The sequence below is a fragment of the Penicillium pulvis genome (genome assembly GCF_028828015.1).
Source record: "Penicillium pulvis strain IBT 33274 chromosome Unknown contig_12_segment0_segment0, whole genome shotgun sequence".
NCBI lineage: Eukaryota > Fungi > Ascomycota > Eurotiomycetes > Eurotiales > Aspergillaceae > Penicillium > Penicillium pulvis.
The window spans coordinates 1946638-1967751 of record NW_026643072.1 but is presented as its reverse complement, the minus strand read 5'-3'; the positions used below and the strand labels follow the sequence as shown (position 1 = coordinate 1967751).

The 21114-nt window shown below is 48.1% G+C and overlaps 9 protein-coding genes across 9 annotated transcripts; 2 read left to right on the top strand and 7 right to left on the bottom strand.

Moving 5' to 3' along the window:
- Positions 1 to 127: 127 nt before the first annotated feature.
- N7503_001947 (MFS transporter) lies at positions 128 to 1916 on the bottom strand (the record flags this gene model as incomplete). The annotated part of the gene is made up of 5 exons (XM_057061494.1): positions 128 to 450; positions 500 to 1099; positions 1160 to 1572; positions 1633 to 1694; positions 1752 to 1916. The coding sequence occupies 5 exons, from the start codon at positions 1914 to 1916 to the stop codon at positions 128 to 130; spliced, it is 1563 nt and encodes a 520-aa protein (XP_056925456.1).
- A 1271-nt stretch (positions 1917 to 3187) lies between these two features.
- Positions 3188 to 4008, bottom strand: N7503_001946 (uncharacterized protein; the record flags this gene model as incomplete). Its single annotated transcript, XM_057061493.1, has 2 exons — positions 3188 to 3393; positions 3450 to 4008. 2 exons carry the CDS (start codon positions 4006 to 4008, stop codon positions 3188 to 3190), a joined length of 765 nt encoding a protein of 254 aa, XP_056925455.1.
- Positions 4009 to 4831: 823 nt separating this feature from the next.
- On the bottom strand, positions 4832 to 5709 carry N7503_001945 (class I SAM-dependent methyltransferase; the record flags this gene model as incomplete). Its single annotated transcript, XM_057061492.1, has 3 exons — positions 5646 to 5709; positions 5424 to 5592; positions 4832 to 5368 (listed from the first exon to the last, which is right to left on the bottom strand). Exons 1-3 carry the CDS (start codon positions 5681 to 5683, stop codon positions 4832 to 4834), a joined length of 744 nt encoding a protein of 247 aa, XP_056925454.1. The 5' UTR covers positions 5684 to 5709.
- A 693-nt stretch (positions 5710 to 6402) lies between these two features.
- On the top strand, positions 6403 to 7702 carry N7503_001944 (proteasome regulatory particle lid subunit RPN9; the record flags this gene model as incomplete). The annotated part of the gene is made up of 3 exons (XM_057061491.1): positions 6403 to 6667; positions 6747 to 6982; positions 7061 to 7702. 3 exons carry the CDS (start codon positions 6403 to 6405, stop codon positions 7700 to 7702), a joined length of 1143 nt encoding a protein of 380 aa, XP_056925453.1.
- Positions 7703 to 7868: 166 nt separating this feature from the next.
- Positions 7869 to 10099, bottom strand: N7503_001943 (GPI-anchored transamidase subunit GAA1; the record flags this gene model as incomplete). Its single annotated transcript, XM_057061490.1, has 5 exons — positions 10032 to 10099; positions 9634 to 9925; positions 9338 to 9576; positions 8407 to 9266; positions 7869 to 8354 (listed from the first exon to the last, which is right to left on the bottom strand). The coding sequence occupies exons 1-5, from the start codon at positions 10042 to 10044 to the stop codon at positions 7869 to 7871; spliced, it is 1890 nt and encodes a 629-aa protein (XP_056925452.1). The 5' UTR covers positions 10045 to 10099.
- A 335-nt stretch (positions 10100 to 10434) lies between these two features.
- Positions 10435 to 11584, bottom strand: rbd2 (rhomboid protease family protein RBD2; the record flags this gene model as incomplete). Its single annotated transcript, XM_057061489.1, has 6 exons — positions 10435 to 10670; positions 10721 to 10842; positions 10899 to 10964; positions 11025 to 11106; positions 11174 to 11311; positions 11392 to 11584. The coding sequence occupies 6 exons, from the start codon at positions 11582 to 11584 to the stop codon at positions 10435 to 10437; spliced, it is 837 nt and encodes a 278-aa protein (XP_056925451.1).
- Positions 11585 to 12519: 935 nt separating this feature from the next.
- N7503_001941 (dienelactone hydrolase family protein) lies at positions 12520 to 13492 on the bottom strand (the record flags this gene model as incomplete). Its single annotated transcript, XM_057061488.1, has 4 exons — positions 12520 to 12722; positions 12798 to 12915; positions 13009 to 13337; positions 13405 to 13492. The coding sequence occupies 4 exons, from the start codon at positions 13490 to 13492 to the stop codon at positions 12520 to 12522; spliced, it is 738 nt and encodes a 245-aa protein (XP_056925450.1).
- A 753-nt stretch (positions 13493 to 14245) lies between these two features.
- N7503_001940 (Ytp1 family protein) lies at positions 14246 to 16199 on the bottom strand (the record flags this gene model as incomplete). The annotated part of the gene is made up of 4 exons (XM_057061487.1): positions 14246 to 14419; positions 14477 to 14848; positions 14915 to 15861; positions 15926 to 16199. The coding sequence occupies 4 exons, from the start codon at positions 16197 to 16199 to the stop codon at positions 14246 to 14248; spliced, it is 1767 nt and encodes a 588-aa protein (XP_056925449.1).
- A 3923-nt stretch (positions 16200 to 20122) lies between these two features.
- On the top strand, positions 20123 to 20803 carry N7503_001939 (40S ribosomal protein uS14; the record flags this gene model as incomplete). The annotated part of the gene is made up of 4 exons (XM_057061486.1): positions 20123 to 20383; positions 20444 to 20467; positions 20526 to 20700; positions 20738 to 20803. The coding sequence occupies exons 1-4, from the start codon at positions 20346 to 20348 to the stop codon at positions 20801 to 20803; spliced, it is 303 nt and encodes a 100-aa protein (XP_056925448.1). The 5' UTR covers positions 20123 to 20345.
- Positions 20804 to 21114: the final 311 nt, after the last annotated feature.

The window sequence follows — 21114 nt, the reverse complement described above, 5'->3', positions numbered from 1 at the left end:
GTTACCGGGACGGTCCGACACCGATAAATAGCAGCAACGTCAGAGAAGTTGAGCTGCTTGTTTACCAATTGTATTCACTACCTGTAAGCCCCCTATGTAACAAGATAAACACATCACCAATACAAATCTAGATTGTCTTCTTTCCACGTGTCTCAAAGGGAAATATGATGGCAATAATACCACCCATCCCCAGCATAGCAGCACAAACATAGATCGGGACAGAGGAGGCCGTTGAAGTAAATGCACCAATGAGCGCAGAGACCGTACCCATCAACCGGTTAAGAGAAACCGCAATACCGTTTCCAGTACCACGATGCGCAGAGGGCAGGACCTCAACAGTATACGCGTACAGAGTCGCATAATAGATATTGATTGAAACGGAGATGGCACATGAAAAGCCCAAGTTCTGTGCCCCTGTTTTCACCGCTGTATATCCAAAGAAGAAGATCACTAGAGCCTGTCAGCCAGAACATTGCCTAAACAGCGTCATATCACTTACTAGTAAGGAAGGCCCCAATAACCATAGTTCTCTTTCGTCCAAAGATAGGCATTTCACACATATAACCTGCAATGATAGGACCCGGTATAGCGCACAGATTGGTAATAGCATAATTTCGCCACGTAATGTAAGTCGAGTCAGATCCAGTGGATGCACCCCGAGATGCGAGATATTCTGGTAGGTAGACGTAGTACAATGCATAGCCCAGTCCGATTAGAGCCCAGGAAACCCAAACCAGACTTGTCGAGAAAGCTAGGGTTTTTGTGACGAACAGACCTTTCACATGAACGGCTAGCTCAGAGAACGACGCCCTATTCTTGGCGTGTGAGCTGTGGATTTGGCCGTGGGCTTGCAGCTGTTCTAGTGTAAGGTGACAAGCTCGATTGTGTTTCTGAGCGAGATCCTGAAGTGTTTTCACGACATCTTCATCTCGGCCTTGGCATAGGAGGAATTTCGGCGTCTCGTGGAAACGGATGACGAGGACTCGGGCGATACTCATGATGAAAACAAGTGCTCCGCTGGTGTAGAAAACGTATCTCCAGCCCATGTTATTTGCGTTGGTGCATGGGACAGATCCGTCAGTGGGACAGCTATAATTGGCTTTTTTGTGTTAGCAACCCCCTTGAAATATCAGTCACACCGTTGGACGAGAGTAATTACCCATGAAGCCCCAGCCAATAAGACCAGCCACCGTTTGACCAACTCCCCACCACCCAGCCAGCAAGGTAAGAAGCCACTGCTTGTTCGATGGGAGATACTCCAAGAAAACTGTTGTATCGAGCACCAGATTTCCGCCTGAGCCAAAGGCCGAAAGTGCGACCATGATTGCCCATGCTGGGTAGTTGGGAGCAGCACCGGCAGTGATAGCAAAGATAGCACTGAATAGCAGGGAAAAATTGAAAGCCCACTTTCGGCCAATGATATCTGCGGTACTACCCCAAAATAGAGCTCCTGCTAGTAAGGCCAGATAGAAGCCTACTTGTGCTCCTCTTGTGAAACTCGGAGGGTACTGTGCTACGACTTGGTCCGCGGATATGCTCATGAGGAAGAGAAGTAAGGAGTCGACAGCGTAGCTATAGGTTTTGAATGATTAGTGGCGGGAATTGGAATTGGTGTTGGGTGATGTTACGTACCCGAATCCATTGAGGAAAAACAACTTAGTGTGGTATGTGGTGAATCCGATTGTATCGATTGCCTGCACAGGTAAGAATCATGTCAATTGACCTGGGGCCATGGAAGAATCGAGACACACATCGTTCACAAGATTCATCTTTGAATTCAAGGCTTGGTCAACTCCATCGAGGGCCATGAGGTCTCCAAGGCCAATTTGGGTAGACCCCGAGTCCATGATCGATTTACTCGGCTCGGCGTCATATTGTTGTACATCTCCAACAACTTCATCAGCTTTGTTGGCCATAGCGTTCCAATTGACTTTCAAATGTGGCTGTTCTGTTTAGGGCCTTCAATCGCAAGAAATAAAGGATTATCAATGTGGTCATGAGGTCAGTTTAGAAGCCCGGCAAAGGCAGGCTTTTATACCTTCTGTCTGGGCTATGACGCCCCCAACTCTGGACTAGCGAATCCCATACTGTGTTTGTTTTGTAATCGCCCGGCTTGCAATGGCTATCTCCTCTCCAATGCCCCAGGAGAGGCAAGATACCGAGCAATCTCTCCACATAGCAATTGCAATTGGCTAGTTAGCAATGCTATCTGAGACCGTTCCAAGTGAGGAGAAGTCAAGTATGCGGGCACGAATCAGAAGGAGGCTCCTGTGGAGAATGTTATCAGGCTTGATAGAATATCTCGATTGTCAGGGGAAACCTGGAAAGTGAACTATATCTGATCTGGCTCGTATTGATTCACCGCTCACATGAGCGGGGATTCGGTCCGCGTATGAACCCCAGATTCCCCGGACTTGAACCAATCAACAGGGCAGTATTTGAGTCCCCACTTTCGGGGCTAAGAATAAAAATCTATGTCAGAGATGGTTGAACACTAGTCCCTTTTCTTTGGATTATGCAATCTATCATTAGCTAATCACCTTCACATCAGATAACTTAACTAGTACTAGGTATAGCCACCATATGCATAATCAGTGTGGGTGAGTACATGTATGAAGCTAGAACAGTCTACTTCCGCTTGCATGCACGCCTTACCCTACTTGGTTGGGGCAGTAAGACTTCTCTGCGAGCTAACCTAAAGTCCGTTCTCATCATCACCATCCTCTCTTCACGATTCCCACTTAGAGACTTCCCCTTTTGCTTAGGCATTCTTATTACTTTTCACTTAAACAGCTCAAATTCTTGACATCATGCCTAAGTAAAGAGGTAACGTAGCTTCTGGAAGAAGCTCCGGAAGAGGTCAACCAAAGCAGCTACGTCGGGCCTGAATTAATTTGGCCGAAAACGCCAGAGAGTCGAGAGAGTGGGGGAGCATGGAGGAGAAACAGAACGGAGGGTGGGTGGGCTTCAACCCATCAACGCTATTTAAGAGGACTTGCCTAAGATTCTAGACTTAGACAGACTTGAAGGATAACAGTGAGAGATTATCCTTGTAATACAGATATTTTGATAATACAATGACACACAAAGTGCTAATCATACAGGCAGCGAAGCACACGAGAAGGCAGTCACACAAACAGCGAAGCACTCAAAAAGCTGGATAATCGAGGCTATGTCATTCAGTTCTTTACTCATCGCATTGGTAAGAGAAATCGTTCGAAGAGAGTGCGCTTGCAAGCCTCTCTGCCTCCTCAATCTCTCCATTTTCCACCAACTCCACGACACGGTCGAATGTTGTCTCCAGCTTTTCCTCCCTGGGGGCGACTTTACCTGACAGGTGGGCGTAGCCAATAGTGTTTAACACACGGAGAATAGATGGGTGTGCAGCAGACCCTAGATTATGAGTCATTTTAGCTATAGTTCCCTTTGGTTTAGTAGATATAACTCACGGAATTCTTGGAGCTTCTCAGCACTTAGGCCATAGATTCGTTGAAAGAGGCGTCGCTCTTCTGGACAGTCATCTCGTCGTGACAGGAACATAGAAGCATCTAGCAGAGCGTCATCACCATGAAAATCTGATGAATTCAAGATGCAGATGCGTTTTCTGTGTGTTCTGTTGAACCCGGCAACATGATCACGTAAAAACGTGCTGATATTCATCACTGACTCTCGGACTTCACTAAGCTCTATCTTAACGTCGTGAAGCTCTCTCTTTACATCGTGAAGCTCTATCTTGACGTCGTGAAGCTCTCTCTTTACATCGTGAAGCTCTTGGCGAAGGTCCCTGATTTCTTCTTTCATCTGTTCCAGCGACTCGAAAAGAGATGCGCCATGTTCGTTGGCCATGATTCGATGATTGCGAACGGTGCGATGTGTGGCTTGATTTGCTTCAGCGGCGATATTGGCTCTCTGATCATAAATCGTGTTCTCGTTGGACATGATTCCCGAGACAAAAGGTCTTGCGGGTGCTGCTGCTATGCGAGGGCCGGTTAAGTCATACGTAAACATGATGCGTACTGACCTGAGAAACTTGCCAGCGCAACTCCGTGATCTCCGACCTATAAATTGTCTTCGGTTTAATGATTTGCCATTTTTTCTACCGCTCAATTTCTCACTCTTTGTCGCTTCGGTTCTTCAACTCTTGACTTCATATCGACACATGCACCAATGCATAACCTTCACATTAGAAAACTAGTATTGAGCACACCCACCGCATGCATAATCAGCAAGGGTCAGTACTTGGATCATTCCAGATTGCAAATAATGTACTATATGATTTTACATCTCTCGATTTAATCTACCTAATTTGATAAAGATCAGACGTTATGTCTGTCATGTTGACACTAAGAGTCACAATAACGCTGAAAATGTTAAACATCAAAGGAAATCACATCATCGTGCTTAGTTCCCGTCAATATACAAGATAACGCTTCATAAGAGCCATTATATAGGTAGGAAAAGGTGGCTTAGTGTGTATCACTCTTTGATCACCTTTACATTCCAGCGTATCCTATACAGTAGCGTATATTAGTCGGTACCTGGGTATGTACTCAATAATATCACTCTCTGAATACTGAACACTGTGCTAATTTGCATGCGTGTAGTGAGGTTTCAACTAATTTTGTGGTGTTCAATTGGAAAGCTCCTAAATGACAACGTCACTTTCCAGTCGGGTGATTAAATGGATCCACCATACCAATCTTGACTAGAGACAATTTACTATCACCTTGGAGCTGTGCCATAAATATAATGACCACCTATCAGCGCGATATTTTAGATTCTCTTATAAAATGTCGTACTACTAAAAGGCTCGCACCAGTTGACCTCAGAATCATAGTCGCTGGGCACGAGCCATGAAAGCCGTCTTAGAAAATGTCTTCTCATCCTTGACGAATACCAACGGTTGGGCGAGGACCTTATACTCGACACCACCAAGCCCAGCTCCCTGGAATAGCTCCCGCATGCTCTCCTGAGAAAATCCGTGGGACTTGACCGTGTGAGCAGCGTTACCAAACTCACGCTGACGTTCGCCATGGTCATGATTATGGCTATGGCTATGACCATGACCAGAATCTGCAACTAGATCGATAATAAAGCACACCCCACCTTTCTTCAACCGCGCGCCCAATTGCTTCAAAGCACGGTCCGGCTGCTCAAAGTGGTGCAGTGCCATGCTGACCGTCAACATATCCAAGTCCATGTATGGCGCTACAGCAAACTCGACCGGGACATCGTCAGCCAGAAGATCAGCTGTGCGGCCGATTGCTTTGTCTGCAAGTCCGAGAAGATTGGCATTGCGGTTGAATTCTGCCACCATGTTATCGGAGACGTCGATGCCGATGACTTGGGTTAAGAAGGGAGCCAAGGTCTGTTGACAGTCAGTTCTTTTGGTCAAGGGTCATAGTTGGTTTTAGCTTACATACCATTGAAATGTTCCCAGGGCCACAAGCGTACTCGAGCATCCTGATCTCTTGGTTTTGGGCGACGGTATCGGTCCATAGATCACTGATCCAAAGTCTGTTCGCCAAAGTTTGCTCGGAAAGCATTTTCATCGAATCCGCAAATTTATCTTGGTAGGTTGTTGCCAACTGACTGTGCGACTTTCAGTGTTCTGTCAACTTTATTTTAGATGCTGGTTGTCTTACTCAAAGTAATTCCGATTTGCCTCTGTAAATTCGGTCATGGTGGAGATGGTGATCTCGCTCCAGGAAATAAGTGCAAAATAAAGAGAAAATGCGAATATTTGTAGGGAAAGAGTAGAAATAATTTTGGCAACTTTGGAGTCTGGAATTGAGATGATATTCTAGGATGTAGCTGTTCTGGTTCACGGTTTGAACCGCACTATATATATGCGTTAGTATGGACACTCGGAGACTTTTCGGACACTTCCAAGGTTCTTGCGCCAGAAGAGTCATCCCCCACCACTCGTTCACCTATGCAAGCTCGGAGATATATTTGGATAAACTTTCAGGGAATGTTTCCGAGTTCTTAGTGGATATTATCATCCAGACCAGTGTACCTGTGAGCTTCCAATGTTCTTGCAAGGTTCCAGAAGCTTTGCCATGGTGATCACGAGACAATTCATCGTTGAAGATTTGGAGGCTGAAAATAATTAAAAGGCCGCAGTAGTGATAATGTCTAATTAGAGATTATATTGGCAACTATATTTGATCTTAATATGAAAATAGGTTCATCCATCTTATCAACGCAGCTCTACACGTAGTCAAGCTCCTCACCGCCCGAAGCTGCGGCCAAAAAGACATCATCAACAGCTTCCGCTGTCCGCCCCATCCATCCAACATCCCTCCACCAACTTCACGACCTCCTCCTACCCTACTGTGGTGTTATCCTCTCATCACAGCCTACGAATCTACACCATCGAACCCTCCCACATCTCCTGCCATGGAGTCCAAGATCCCCGACTTCCTTGCCGAACAGCAAGCAAATGGCACCCCCGAGACGCAAACCTACTTTCTGACCTTCGAAGAGTACTGGGAGCGAAAGCTATGGCATCAACTCACAGATTCTCTGGTGGAGTTTTTCCGCCTCCCAGAGAGCGCGCCCCAGCGCTTAGCCATCTTCAAGACCTTTGTGCTCAGCTTCGCCGACCGCATCAACCAACTCAAGTTCGTCGCGCTGGGTTTGATGGCATCGACAGAATGTGCTGGTAAGTGTTCTGAAAGCAAGCTATCATGTCTGGTGCTTTCTGTTTGCTGTTGGACGAATTGCTTACTCTGGGACGATAGATGACAAGGAACGACTGTCTTTCCTCACATCCCTCGCGGACAAGGTTGACAAGCCCGAATCACAAGACGCTTATGTCTATGCGCTCGCCGATGTCGCCAATGCCAAGCTACGACTACCAGACCTTGATGGGGCCCAGAAGGATTTGGCATCTTGCCAAAAGGTGCTGGATTCGTTTGATTCAGTTGAGACTGTTGTGCATGCGTCATTCTACAAAGTTAACGCCGACTATTATCACGTACGTCTCTTTCTGGACACTTTAGATCCAAAGTCGAAGAAAGCATAAGAATCTCATACTAACATCATTCTTCCACAGCACAAGGAGGAATTCGCCTCTTTCTACAAGAACGCCCTCCTCTACCTTGCCTGCATTGACTTGGAAGAACTTCCCGAAACCGAGCGTGTCTCCCGCGCCTACAACCTCAGCGTCGCAGCTCTCGTCTCAGACTCAATCTACAACTTCGGCGAGCTCCTCTTGCACCCCATCCTGGATTCTCTGACCAACACACCACACAACTGGCTACGTGATCTTCTCTTCGCCTTCAACCGCGGAGATTTGACTGCCTACGACGTGCTGGCGGGTAACATTAGCAAGAACAAGCTTCTCGAGTCACACAAGGTTTTCCTGTACCAGAAGATTTCTCTCGCAGCACTGACTGAGATGGTATTCCGACGTCCCCCGCACGACCGCTCCCTTGCTTTCTCGGCTATTGCGTCGGAGACCAAGGTACAGCCTGATGAGATTGAGCATCTGGTCATGAAGGCTTTGTCGCTGGGTTTGCTGAAGGGATCGATTGATCAGGTTGCGCAAGTTGCGAATATCCATTGGGTGCAGCCTAAGGTTCTGGATATGAAGCAGATCGATGGAATGAGAAATCGGTTGAAGGATTGGGATGCTGGTGTTAATCAACTGGGACACTGGATCGAGGGTGTGGGTAAGGATGTTTGGGCTGCATAGACAGTTTACTGGTTGAACGGCTTTTATCTATAATAAATGAATAGGCTGTGGTTTACTCCCAGTGATGGACACGTTATATTTATTGCTTGTATTACAACCAGATGGTGTAGACCCCACGAATGTATTGTTTTGTGGCTAAAATTATATAGCGTAGAAGAATGCGACATTAGAACATAGATGATCCCAACAAGACACACCCAATCAACCAAGCTGGCCACCAGACACACCACACCACTACTTGGGTCCACATGCCCCAGACATCCCAGCCAAACGCAGCCTGTGTCAAGACCGTCTCGACAGATACACCGGTGTACCAACAAACACCGATGAGAACGGTTGGTGGGGAGAGGAGGTTAAGCAACACCAATCCTAAGCCTGAGAAGGCGTACCGTTTGACTCCTGTGCATTCCAGGCGGTTGATGAAGCTGAGTGGTGCACAGAGAAGACCGATCATGAAGGAAAGGGAGAAGTTGAGGGTTGCCAGTGTCGAAAGGGATAGTCCCAAGAGTAGCAGGGCAAATGACTTGATCAAAAGGTACTGCTGTGGAACGAGGGGCGTGAATAGACCTAAGCCGTTACGGAGGAGGGCGGCCAGAAGTAGAGGGAATACAATGTCCACGGCGACAACGACGTAGGTAACGGTTGTGAAAAGCTAAAAGCAGATGTCAGTAGAAATCATGATAATACGTATACAAATTACTGACCTGATGGGGAAGAGTGTTGAACATCCAGAGCGGAACGAGACCAAGCAAGTGTAGACCAGTAACCAAGGTGAGTGGTAGGGCTAGTAAACGCTCCGCAATCGTGTGCCCACTGATCTCCGGTGCTGACGCATCCTTGGAAATCGGGGTAACGGTCTTCTCTGTAGGCTTGGGGTTGGTAGGCTTCTCGGCCTTATTATCCGGGTGAAAGCCAGTTCGCATCCACAGGGCAATCGCCATGATAGTGAAGTTTCCAGCAATAAGCATAGCACTAGGGAGATAAGTTCCAATGCTAACAAAACGATTGGACTGCATCAATAGGTAGAAGAAAAAGCTCTGGTGCAGATGCTCCAAGAGATTGTTCAAGCTACGGCACAGGCTCTCAATGGTCCGTCCCAATGCCATCTCATCTTCCCAGCCTTCGCCTTTGGGTTGCAAAGTGATGGCATCAATGTGGTACGGCATGAAGCTGCTGTGAGCTCCAGTGGCATACCCAAGACCCTGTTTGGTCATACCACGCAACATAGTCTGCAGACGCGCTTCATAGCTGTCATCATGCTCCCACATCTCTTGCAGATTGGCACCAATTCCCATTTGGCCTCCTGCAATAGCCACTGCCGTATTGAACAGATCCAAGTTCGGCAACTGCCCATTGACGCCATCATAAACGATGTGTAAATTCCTGAAACGGTGCTCGAATGGATACTCAATGACAAGCGCTCCTTGTAAGGCGCCGCTCTTCAATGGAAGTGGGTGAACCGATGCCGGGTGGAGATCGTGGTAGGCGTCGATCCATGCCTGGGTTCCAGATTTGCTGTCAGGGGTAAAGAGGAAGATGATATCCTTGGACCATAGTGACCACCCTATCAAACGAAGTTCATGTCAGCAGACTGTAAAGTGTGAACAGTGTTCGTATAACCCGCTGACGACTCACGCTTAAAGTATCTGGCCAATGTCAAAGCCAATGTGACACCATTCAAGTTCAACTCATCATCAGCTGTTTTCCATGCAGCAACCAACACAATCGCTTCTGTCGCATCGCCCCGGGGCGCATGGATAATGCCGTAGGTGTTCTCGCCCTGGTGAGTAATACCCGCGGAGGTGTACTCATACTTCTGTGTCGCAACCTTCAAACCCGCAACCTGGAGAATCGACTGGATTTTGGCAGATATGCTTTCCTAAACATTAGTTTCATTCATATCCTCATGCGCTCGGTGTTATTCAACGTACGCTGGAGTAAACTCCGCCTCATCTTGCCCGTTCTCGCTCTGGCCGCCCTCATTCAGTAATACTTTCAGCTCTTGCTTGTAGCCGCGGAAAATGTTCTGCTCGCTTCCGGTGAAGTATGCATGAACTTGGCCGGGTAAGAGCGCATTCTCGGAGATGTAGGTGTGGCGGGAGTATTCATTCAAGGGAAGGAGAAGGAGCCAGGCCACGCCAACGAGTATGCAAATGAGCGACAACAGGGGAGGCAAGCGGACGAAGAGGAGTTGAGGATTGTTCCGCAAATTGCGGATCGCAGCTGGCATAGAGTATTAGTTTCATGATCGGTCTGTGGTATAACGGGGGTCTTTTGATGTCGGAGAGCACAAGAGCAATTAGGACTAGGGTTAGGTTTGCTCACTCACATTTCAGCGCCATTGAGTCCAGATCATTGAGAAAATCCCAATATCCTTCCCATTCCGTAGAAAGCGGATTCAGATTTAGGAGAGAAGGTGGAGACTATCATGGTTGAAGCTCCAGCTGTTGTTTACGGGGAATTTACGCCCGGCGATAGTGACCACCAACGCAACAATCAATATATGGCATCAACCATATCATTGTGTACAACAACACACTTCTCTACGTACAGAACATGTTTTTATGTAAATAATCCAACATGAAATTCGCTATGCTTTATTGGCGATGCTGAGATGATCCACAGATGCGTTTCCCTTCCTCATGAATGCCCATCCATTTACACCCCCAGAATTAAGATAAAAGAGAACGTAAAGAGCCATGGCAAAAAAATATACACACAGAGGAAGAACATTAATTAGTTCCAGAGCTTTCGTATGAGCCCAGGCGCTGGTTGGATCCCAAGTAGCTCAAGGGAGTTGCGTTTCCATTGCCAGCAACATTGGCTGTTGGCAGAACGCCATATCGGCCATATGTCTTCTGGTCCACCGATACATAGTGAGGCAGGCGACCCAAGAGGTTAAGCTTGCCCTCGATCCATCGCAGGACCTTCTCTGGAGGCACAAAGACCTTGAGATACCCAAGGCCGACTATTTGGGTCAGCAAATGCTTCAAAGAAATTATTTGGGAGAAAACTTACAAAGATAGCCCACAAGGATTGCACAAAGATGACCCAAAAAGCTCACATTGGACACAAGGATGGACAAGACAATACAGGCAGCGAGAGGCGATGTCCAGGTAGGAATCTTGTACGGACCGAGACTACCAAGATTCTGTCAGTTATAATCGTTAATGGGCTAAAGAAGGGATCCACCAACCTGAAGTACGGGTGGGACTTGAATGTCCTAATGGCCTCGGAGCCCAAAAGCAAAAATACCCAGACACTAGATTATGCGGTTAGATCTGCTGTCCAATATATTGCTTTTTTGAAGTGCCATTCTCACCTTGAGCCCACAATGGGGGTGTTCCAATGCAAAATCGCCTTCTCAACCAAAAGGTACAGGCCCGCGGGGAGAGTCGACAACGCTATCAATCATACATATCCGTCAGTCAACTTGCAAATCTTCTCGGAATGTCTCTCAGGGCTACCTACGTCCAAGGAATAGGGCGACCGCTGTAAGGGTGCCATGTTCCGCTTCGAATCGCTCCAAGAGCGGTGTAAGAGCCACGGTATTCAGTGCTGCGTGAAAGAATCCGGTGTGGATCAGAGGATAAGTGTTCAATCGGTACACTGTATATCAAAAACACATCAGCCGAATGCCCTGAATGGCCGGGTTGAACCACGTCGTCATGGATCAGGCGAAGACCTACTTGTGCCCAAATTACACTCATCGGGAATCAGCGAGCCCCATTGTACAACACTCCAAACACTTTGGAACTCCAACAGCCAGAAGACAAGAATCACCAACAGCACCAGTCGCGTGAACAGCGGCAACCGCACTAGGTATGATCGCACGCGCGACGGGTTAAAGGGGAGCGGCGGCAAAGCGGTTGGGGTCGCCATCATTGAATCAATTCCCACTGCAGGGTCACAAAAGCTGATTGATCGCTGATCGCGGAAGATTTTATTCAGTCGGCTCGGCGGATCCGAATGGCGCGGGTTCGAGCACTGGAATCGTCGGGCGGAGCGGAGGATCGAGGGGGGCCGAAAGTTGTCTTTAGTCGCGGGATTTGCGACCACGTTTCAACAGGAATGTATAGTTGACAAATTAGAGCCACGATACAACAACACGGCTCAATAACTAGGAACTCTGGGGGAAATGGTTAATTCAACCCTCTTCGGGAAGCATTGGGCATACCCAGGGATAAACTCACGAGGCGCACGCGATCCCGGCTATGTGCAAGAGCGCGACTTTCCGGAGGATCAGAGCCTGGTACCACGCGGACCACAAAAGCGGTTCAACGTAAATGACTGCAAGCTGAGAAAACCTCCTTGGATATGGAGGTTGTTACAGCGAGCAAGTTGGGATAAGGATACGAAAGACTCAGTAAAGAAAATCGGGAAAAGCGTAAGCCGATCCCCGCTAATCCCCGTTGGGAAGGAATTCACCTGGTTAGTCACGGCGAACTATAACTAGTTCACAACTATGGAACTATAATTGCTCCGGAGTTTAATGCCATGTGTAGTAACTTAGGCTTGAAAGGGGTATTTTCTTATGACCTCAGCTCTTATCCTCAGATAACGATCTACTCCGAAGCCTCCGTGGTCCACAGACACTAGGGTGTTTCCCACCTGCGGGTCTACATTTTCACAGCAAATGAACCATAAAGTGGAGCTTATATTGGATTTGGTATCTCATTTATAAATCATCTAATGGCCTCCCATGATCTAATGTGGGTACGTAGATATTGGGCTACCTCCACGTTTAGCACGAGAATATGTGAAGAGATGCGACTACTTCAGCCATACTGGTGCAATCAGGTTCCTACCTGTCAAATTTACAGGTGACGGTCGAACCATTGCACAGCCTGGCAGAAAGCCTGCTCCTTGGCCCACTTCTGCTTGGAGTCGCTCAGATCAGCGCGGACAGCGAAGCCGTGCTTGACACCGCTGAACAGGTTGATCTGCCACTCCTGGCCAGTCTTGGTCAGAGTCTCCTCGGACTCGTGACGGAGCTGGGTAGTGAAGGCAGGGTCGATCTCTAATACGTGGATTTGGGTTAGCTGGATGACATTCCTTCTCCCCTCAGTCTCAGTATTCAGGTGATCAAACATACCAGCAGCAGCGATGGAAAGAGGTCCCTCGATGCCGGCGAGCTCCTCGTGGGTAGTGCCGGTGGGGTGGGCGTGGTAGCCAACGTCGATCTGGCCAGCCTTCATGAAGCGAGTGACGTACTACAGCAAACGCGGGATTGTCAGCATTGGTGAGTCGCATGTTATACAGGTACACCTTTGATGTGAACTGGTAGAGAAGAAGTTGGAACATACACGGGCACCGAAGCAGTAGCCAACAGCGGCGATTCTCTTTACGCCGAGGGTCTCGCGCATGTACTTAATGGTCTTGGCCACAACGGGGTCGATGACGTCGGGCTGGTGGGCTCCGAGCCACTCCATAATGTTGACGTTGCCGTTGTTCAGGTCATCGGGACCGATCTGAGTACCGTTGAACAGATCAGGGAAGATGGTCAGGTAGCCATTGTTGGCGAACTCATCGACGAGAAGCTCGTTGTTGGGGAAGAAGCCGAAGACGTCGGACAGGTAGAGAATGGCTGTGTCGGACTTCTTGCGGTTCTTGGGGGTACCAATGTAGGTCTTGACTGTAAGATTTGGGACTTTTGTTAGCTCTTTTATCCTCATGCATTGGGTATTCTACCTAAGACCTACCACCGTCAATGACCTTGAATTCGCCGGCGGAGGTGCCTTCGTGCTTGAAGCCAGTCACGCAGCAGGAAGAGGGAGGGTTGGAGGCCATGATGTTGGTGTTTGAATTATGAAGTGAGTATGAAGTTTCGGGTATCACAGAGCAAGAAGAAAATCCAAGTTGAAATTCGACAAGCCTTTTCCAACTTGTTCTACCCCTCTGTCATCATGGAGCCCCACTCGACCCGTTTTGCCCCTCATAACATTATTGGCCTGAATCATGCATTTTGTGGCAACTCAAGCTTATTATTTAGGGTTATCGTTTGATTATGCATCTAATCGGTATCTTCTCTGATCCCTGTCGATATGCCCTGAAAAACAGGCAACAATATATATTTATTTTTCTTTGTTCCTTATTCCTTCGGTGAAGGTCATAGACCTGCCGTTCGGTACTCGGCACGCCGTCGGCGTTAGAGTTCGCTATCTCCGCATCGGCTAAACGCTAATTGCACGAGAAAAGGAAGCGATTAAATTATTGGTAATCAATTCATTTCATTCAAGTTGTATAAGATCTGCATTTCATTATTTTATTATGAGATATGTCATATCATCCGAAAGTACCTGGAAAGGTCAATCGTCATTCACCGTAATTAGCACATTAGTCAATGATTCATCATCCCGGCAAAAAAAAAGAAAAAAGCAACGTAAAACAAGCATCAGGGGCCCGAAGTTTCGCACCCGAATGCATCTCCACTAGGAGTGGATCATGTCCAGAAAACCCTTTATAACATGGGATGAAACACAACCGCAGAAATTTGACAGGGTATCAAGAACAGAAAGCAAAAAGTGTAGGGAATTCGGGTCTTCATGGGAACTGGTAAGTGACCTGCGAGGGCTGCTCCCGCTTGATAGCCCATGCCTTAAGCGTAATGAACAGAACCTCGAGGGCCATTATAAAAGCCGTGAATCCCATGCCCACTGTGAAGGTAAACATGGCGTCCATATTGTAGTATTCCATGGATTCGATCACGTTCCGAGTCTATGCAGTTCGTTAGTGACTTGTTTTAAAATATTCCGGGTGGTGTCTTGGACGTACGCTGAGCATGAAAATAAGACCTCCCGCCATCAAGCAGAATGAGGCAACGATCTCGGTCGGAGGGCGAGCGGGGAGATAGGAAGTGGGCGGACGCAGGAACAGAAGCACATAGGTCATGCCGCGGGCCAAGGCGAAGCCAACAAGCATGTTGCCCCATTGCTTATGCACCATAGTCGAAGTCATGCTAGTCTGGTGGTGCGATCCCATCATCATACCTAGCAGCAGAATAATAAGTGCAGGCATTGGGTTAAGAGACACGCCCTGAGATCTCGGAAGCTGCCAACCCTCATCACGAGTACCGTGAGACGGGGACCGAAGAATGGTCATGTTGAGCGCTTCGCGAATGCGCTTGGACTCGAAGAGCATGCCCAGCTAAAAGAATAGATCATCTTTAGTCAATGAAATCACCAAAGGTATAAGGTAGAAGGTAAATCTTACCAGGCCACCTCCCAAGAACATAATCGAGATCGAGACATGTTCCAGATCCGCCGCGCCCCAGGCGCCACCCCAATTGGAAAGATGCTCCAGGAAAACATTGGACACACCATAAACAAAGATAACAAGAGACTCCACAAACTCTGCGGATGGAACCTTGGACTTCCATCTGCTAACAATGGGCGTTAAGGGTTTCTTATTCCATGCCCAGCCCAGGTCGGCCCAGCAACCCACAAAACGCCCGAGGGTGAGAATTCCATACCAGAAGAAGATTCCACCCTTAATGAAATGGGCCAAGCCATTGAAGATTTCCTTATTTCTCATGATGCCACCGTATGCCACCGCACCCGTCGCAATGGCCATGAATCCGAACGGAAGAATGATCCGATCGACCACGTTATATACCGTATTGCAGACCCGGAGCACTCGGTTGGAAACCATTCCCGGCAGACGACTCGACAAGAACCGACCCACGAAGCTGCGTTGGAACCAGCCCCGTGCGGGCAATTCCTCGGGCAAGGGTTCCTCAGGTTTCTCAAATCCGTCATAATCTTCAGGCGAGTCGCACGGAGATCCCGGGCTGTGAATGGACGAGCCGGGCTCCGTCCCCTGGCCACTATCTCCAGACCAGCGGTATTCATGCAGCGGGCCAGATGGGTATGAATGCTCCCGATGCGACGGGATGGGCAGGAAAGTCGCACGCTCGTATGAGTCCGAGGAGGACTTGGATTCACCACGTCCGGCGTAGGCAAAGATGAGAGCTAGGACGACCTGGGCACTGAACACCCAAGTACCAATCCAGCCAATTTTGTGATGCGCGTTATTCTCATAAAGATCGGGAGTCTGGCTGTTGTAGACGATGCCGAGAAGGACTCCGAAGGCATTGAAAACCAAGAACAAGAATTGCGACGGAAGGGCAAATCGTGAACGGGCAATGCTGAGCATGACAGCTGTCGTAGAGGAATCAGTGTGAGTAAGCTCTTCATTTGAAGCTCCCTGGAATTCTGTGCTTACCTGCAGGAAGAACAAAGCACCAACCCAGAACCATCAGAGCAATATGAGCTATGATGGAGCTAGAGTGTTTTCCGTAGGCAAAGTAGCTCATGGGATCATTCGCATGTCCCGATGCCGACGGAGTCGGAGAGGCCGTCGCTGTACTGGCGCTGGAATGCATGTTCATTTCCATGTCCATATTCATATCCATCGACTCATCGTCACCATGCGCAAGCGCAGTCGCAAGCGACGCGAGGAAAACCGCCACGAAGGCGACTCGAGTAGCGGTCCGCATTCGGGCGAAATGAAGTCGCACAGCTCGTTTTCAACTACTGTGAGGATGCGCTATTGTTACAAGTGGAAAATTATGCTAGAGCTTCAACTGGCGCAAAGTAGTGAAGCTCTCGCAAATCGTGACGTAACGATACGGCCAATCCAGAGAACGCACGCTTCCGGCTGAATATGGTGGGGCTTTCTTTCTTTTTTTCTTCCTTCTCAAGTGTAACAGCTGGAGATGACAAAGGAGCTCTGGCTGTTCAACAGGTTAAGCTTAATTGTGTAGGGGGGTTGGTGGTTGAAGCTGCGGTAGGGCTGAGTGCGAAGTATACCGAGTAAGCGTGGGTGGGTTGGCCATATATAAAAGAGAGCTCTCTCTTTGAGCGGGGCAGGGTGCAGGGATTCAATCGGGTCACAAGAACGAACCTGCCGGAAGCACGGATTATGACTACAGAAATTGCTCAGCTGGGAAATTCTTTTTTTTTTTTTTTCTAGGCTCGCCGGCGCTGATTTCCAACGCTTTTCGGGGTTAAAGCACCGGCGCCGAGTGGTGCGTGGAAACAAGACGCTACATACTTCCTATATCCGGGTACCCTACGATTCCACTCCCCGAGTTGCCGCCCCTAGCTTGTCTCTGTCATGGTTCCTCTCTTTCCTCTTGTTTAAATCATAACAAGCTTGGAATCGGGATCTTGGAAGTTTCCTTTCATTCTATATATCTGTGGCCTCACAAGATTCCCTGGGGCAACTTGCCCCTCATTCTGAGCTTAATGCAGCTTTACTTTGCCAGCAAGGATCTGCATATGCATTGTAGGGTCTTGTGTGCAAAGGGCGGATTTAAAGAAAAATGGCTTGGCATTCGCGAACTATACAACAATTACCAATCACAAAAAAATCCATTCGGATGACTCGGGTAGCTCGAAGGTCGTGGAAACAACCGTGACCTCATCTCCCACGGATCAGAGATCTAGAGCGCCGAGAAAACAACGAAAAGTGGAGTGTTTGCTCCCTACAAGGTGGTCTAATTTTTATTTCCCTTTTTCTTTTTTTTTCTTTTGGTCTTCAGGCAGTGAAGTATGCACGGTAAGCGCCCCAATGACGTAGTCGATCGCTGCCCATTTGGGACTCTTCATCCCGCCTTACACCGCTAGCACAGAGTTCATGACAACTGCTGCCTTGCTATGACATTCTCCCCAAAATTGGGCTCCAAGATCTAGGATCCCATATCCTGTTCAAAAATATTAACATTTTATGATGCCATAGGTTTAGTATCCATAAACCCTTGTTTTCCCGTGGAAGAATTCATTCGGCATGAGATTTCGGTCCCATCGGATGATCCCCTGAAAATGTCTCCACCCAATCAGCGATCCACAAACCGCGCATAGGCCGCTGTATAGAGTAGATCCTAGTGAGCCAACGGATTTTGCCAGCTTCTACATACATCCCTGTCTCGGTCTTTCGCTCACCTAGCTTCCCGAGCCGCAGGTGGGGGTTGGACCTTTTGCACCCCGAATCACTCCGACTTGAATGGCATGACCATGCATTGTAGACTTTCATAAGGCCAAAGTATGTGAGGAATCCAATACGAGTTTGATGCGATGCTTTGAGTCACCGCCCGTCATGCTCACTTGCATACTTTGAAGTCAGCCCTGCCCAGTGTATCACATGCGTTAAATAAACAGGATGCTATCCACAGGAAGTATATATGTATAAGAAAAAAACGATAAATATTTGATTAGCCGAGTGCTAACCAATCTTGGGACACGATGTCCCACGTTCATAATAAGCCTGTACATAGAACCTTGCTGCCTTGTCGCTGCGACCATATAAAGGGGACAATTATTACTAGCATTTCATGGATGCGGTGCGTTTTGAAGTCTTTATCGTCAGACTGACGAATCTACATCAGCCACGAACCTCTGTGACTCAGCGCTTCAGAGCCTCATCCCACATCTCCAGGGCTGAAATTGGTGTTGCCTAAAGTCAGCCAGTCCAAGGTATCGGGTTAGCCAGAGGGTTGTTATGGATTCTGAGAGCGGAGACAAAGAAGCTAGAACTATACCCGTGGACCCGGTCCCAGCCACCTGAGAAGATATTTCCGGGGCCCACTCATCTCTATTGAACTCATATCCCATTAGATTGGAACTCTATTCCAATAGTCCAAGGATCGGAAAAAACCGAACAACGGTCTTCGGATGACTGACTATGACGAAGCTCAGCTCCCGGTTATATGAAAACTATAGCGTAAATCAGTGGATCCAGGACGGCAGTTGGTACTATATGATGGGTTGATTTTTCCTGTTATATGATCAAGCAGGAACGAAAGTACGCCAAGAACGAGTCCGCTCATCTGACAACCTGGTGATCATCACTTGGCAATCATTGGTTATAATCGAATCGTACATCCGCCGCCTTCCGGCTTGCGGGATCCGTAACGCACACGCACTTTGACGACACGCACCGGGAATTCGGCTGAGTAATGAATTCTCTTTCTCGATTTTGCTCACGGATATGAAATCCGGAGTCTTGTTTCCCTCAATAGTTAGTACCCATCAGATGACATCCTTGGGTTGGTTGAAGAACCTGTCTCGGTCCTCTCGCAGGATGCTAGACTTGTCTCACGAGCTTTTCGTGTACCCCGGAATCTCGAACATACGGTGACGCATCGGTCATTAAGCAGTCTGAACTATAGAGCTGATTATTACTAAATTACCTTAATTTAAAGAATAACTTGAAATGATACAGGGCGTTCATTCAGTTTCACGTACTACTCCGTAGACCTTGTCCCACAAATGGTCATCTGTGCTCCCCGAGGCACAGACAGGATGACCAACGGATCGGCATCGTACTATATATCATACATGCGGACTCGAGTGGTGTTACTTAGTCAAGCAATATAGCCCTTTAAAAATCGGATGTTCGGCACCAGGTCTTCCGCAAGCCGTCTTGGCTCTGGGCGTTCCTCAGGTACCGTTAGCGCCCAATGAGCATCATGGGTTGGCTTCCCGTGCGATCAGCGTGAGTACCGGATTGGGGCACGGACACCTCCATATAATAATGTGCATAATTTATACCTTGAACTTGATCAAATGACCAGCTGATCCTTAATGCTGTCTACCCCAGCCACGCTAATTTCCCTCACAACTAATTGCCGCCTAGCATCTGGATAGATGACCTACTTCTCAGCCACGAAAGGGTAAACACGGGTTTCATGGTACTTTCATGTGCGAGCAGCATCCTGATGTTTACCTCTCAAGTGATCGTTGTCGCTCTCACTTGCATCGAAGAAATAAAGGCGAGAAATTCGAAACTGGGGTTGATTGTTTGACGGAAGAATCGCAATGTTCATCGTTATGTAGACTTGTCATCGAATCCACCAGACATCGACGAAATGAAGTCTTCTGCACACTTCCGTGATGTTTCACGCTTGACCATCACAAGAAAATTAGCCAGTGTGTTCGGGACACCGGGCTACAGCCCCGAGCGCGTCAGGGAGTCGAGTAGGTAACTCCTGTTATTGCTGACACAATGCTGAGGTGTTAGCTCTCCAATGTTTAAGGTACTCCATACATCACTCGGCATATCGATCCGAGCATAATATATTTTACAAAGCCACATGATCACGTGGGTGCGCATGGAGATGGCAAGAGTGATGCAGTCATTTCAAAGATGCAAGAGTGCTTATTCAAAGCTTCAAGACCTTGACAAGACAGAATGGTCCTACTGACTTATGCACATCCATGGATGACTCTGGCTTGCAAGGGTTTGGGGGACTAGTTTCCTGGTAAGTAGAGCGATGCCAGGTAGAACGCCCAGCAAATGAACGAACAAATGATAATGAAAGTATACTGCCAAATCTTCACATCCTGTCTGTCTCTTTCAAGGACCATGGAATTTCCGAGGGAACTTTATACATCATTCGCAATAAATAAATAACTAACTTAACAGACCCAGGCACAGATCGGATGACATAAGCAAGGCTTAAGGTGGATCACATGATCTAACCCTGAAACAGGCTAGCGTGCGAATCAAGCGAGCTGGCCCGTGCACTTCCCCATCGGGGCGGCACACAACGATTTTCTACCCCGAACCTTCGACTTTCCTTCAACAGCGCCAACGACCCTCGTCAACAACCCCCCGTCAACTCCCCCCACGACAACTCAAGATGACTCACGAGTCCGTTTGGTTCAGCCGCCCCCGCAAGTAAGTCGACCAGAACGAACCTCTCGTCTTTTAAGCGACACCAACTAATTGAACTTTTAGGTACGGCAAGGGCTCCCGCGAGTGGTGTGTACTCCCTTCAAACTCCTCCCACCGATAAGAAACGAAAGCACAAAGAAAAGAGCGAAAGGAAACGCTGCAAGAGACTCGGAATCACGAACTACGACGAAATTGGAGGAACAACTTGGCTAATTATGCTCGATCGATACAGCCGTGTCTGCGCTCACCGCGCTGGTCTGATCCGCAAGTACGGCGTATGTGGAAACATCCCTGATACCGGCGCACGAAGTGCTGCTCGAGTATGAAATTGAACTATTGGCTAATACGGTTCTTTAGATGAACATCTGCCGTCAGTGCTTCCGTGAGAAGTCCACCGACATCGGTTTCGTCAAGGTTCGTTAACCTCTCGCTCCCACAATACACCAAAGCAAGAAATTGCACTCAAGCCCAACCGCCGTCACCCGAATTTTTTTTTCCCCAAGTCAACTCGATACTAACTTAGGTTTTTCCGTCAACAGTACCGCTAAACAACCAAACCATGTCCGCCTTTAAACACTTTTCTCGATTCCATTCGCGTCCATGATCCGTTTACGTGCCCTGGCGCTCGGTCACCAATGTGGCCCGGGAAGGGGAATGTTTCGAAGCGTCGGGAAATGTTAATGCGCCCACGTTCCGTTCTTTCGCATGACGGCTCCCCAAAAAAAGTGGTTGTT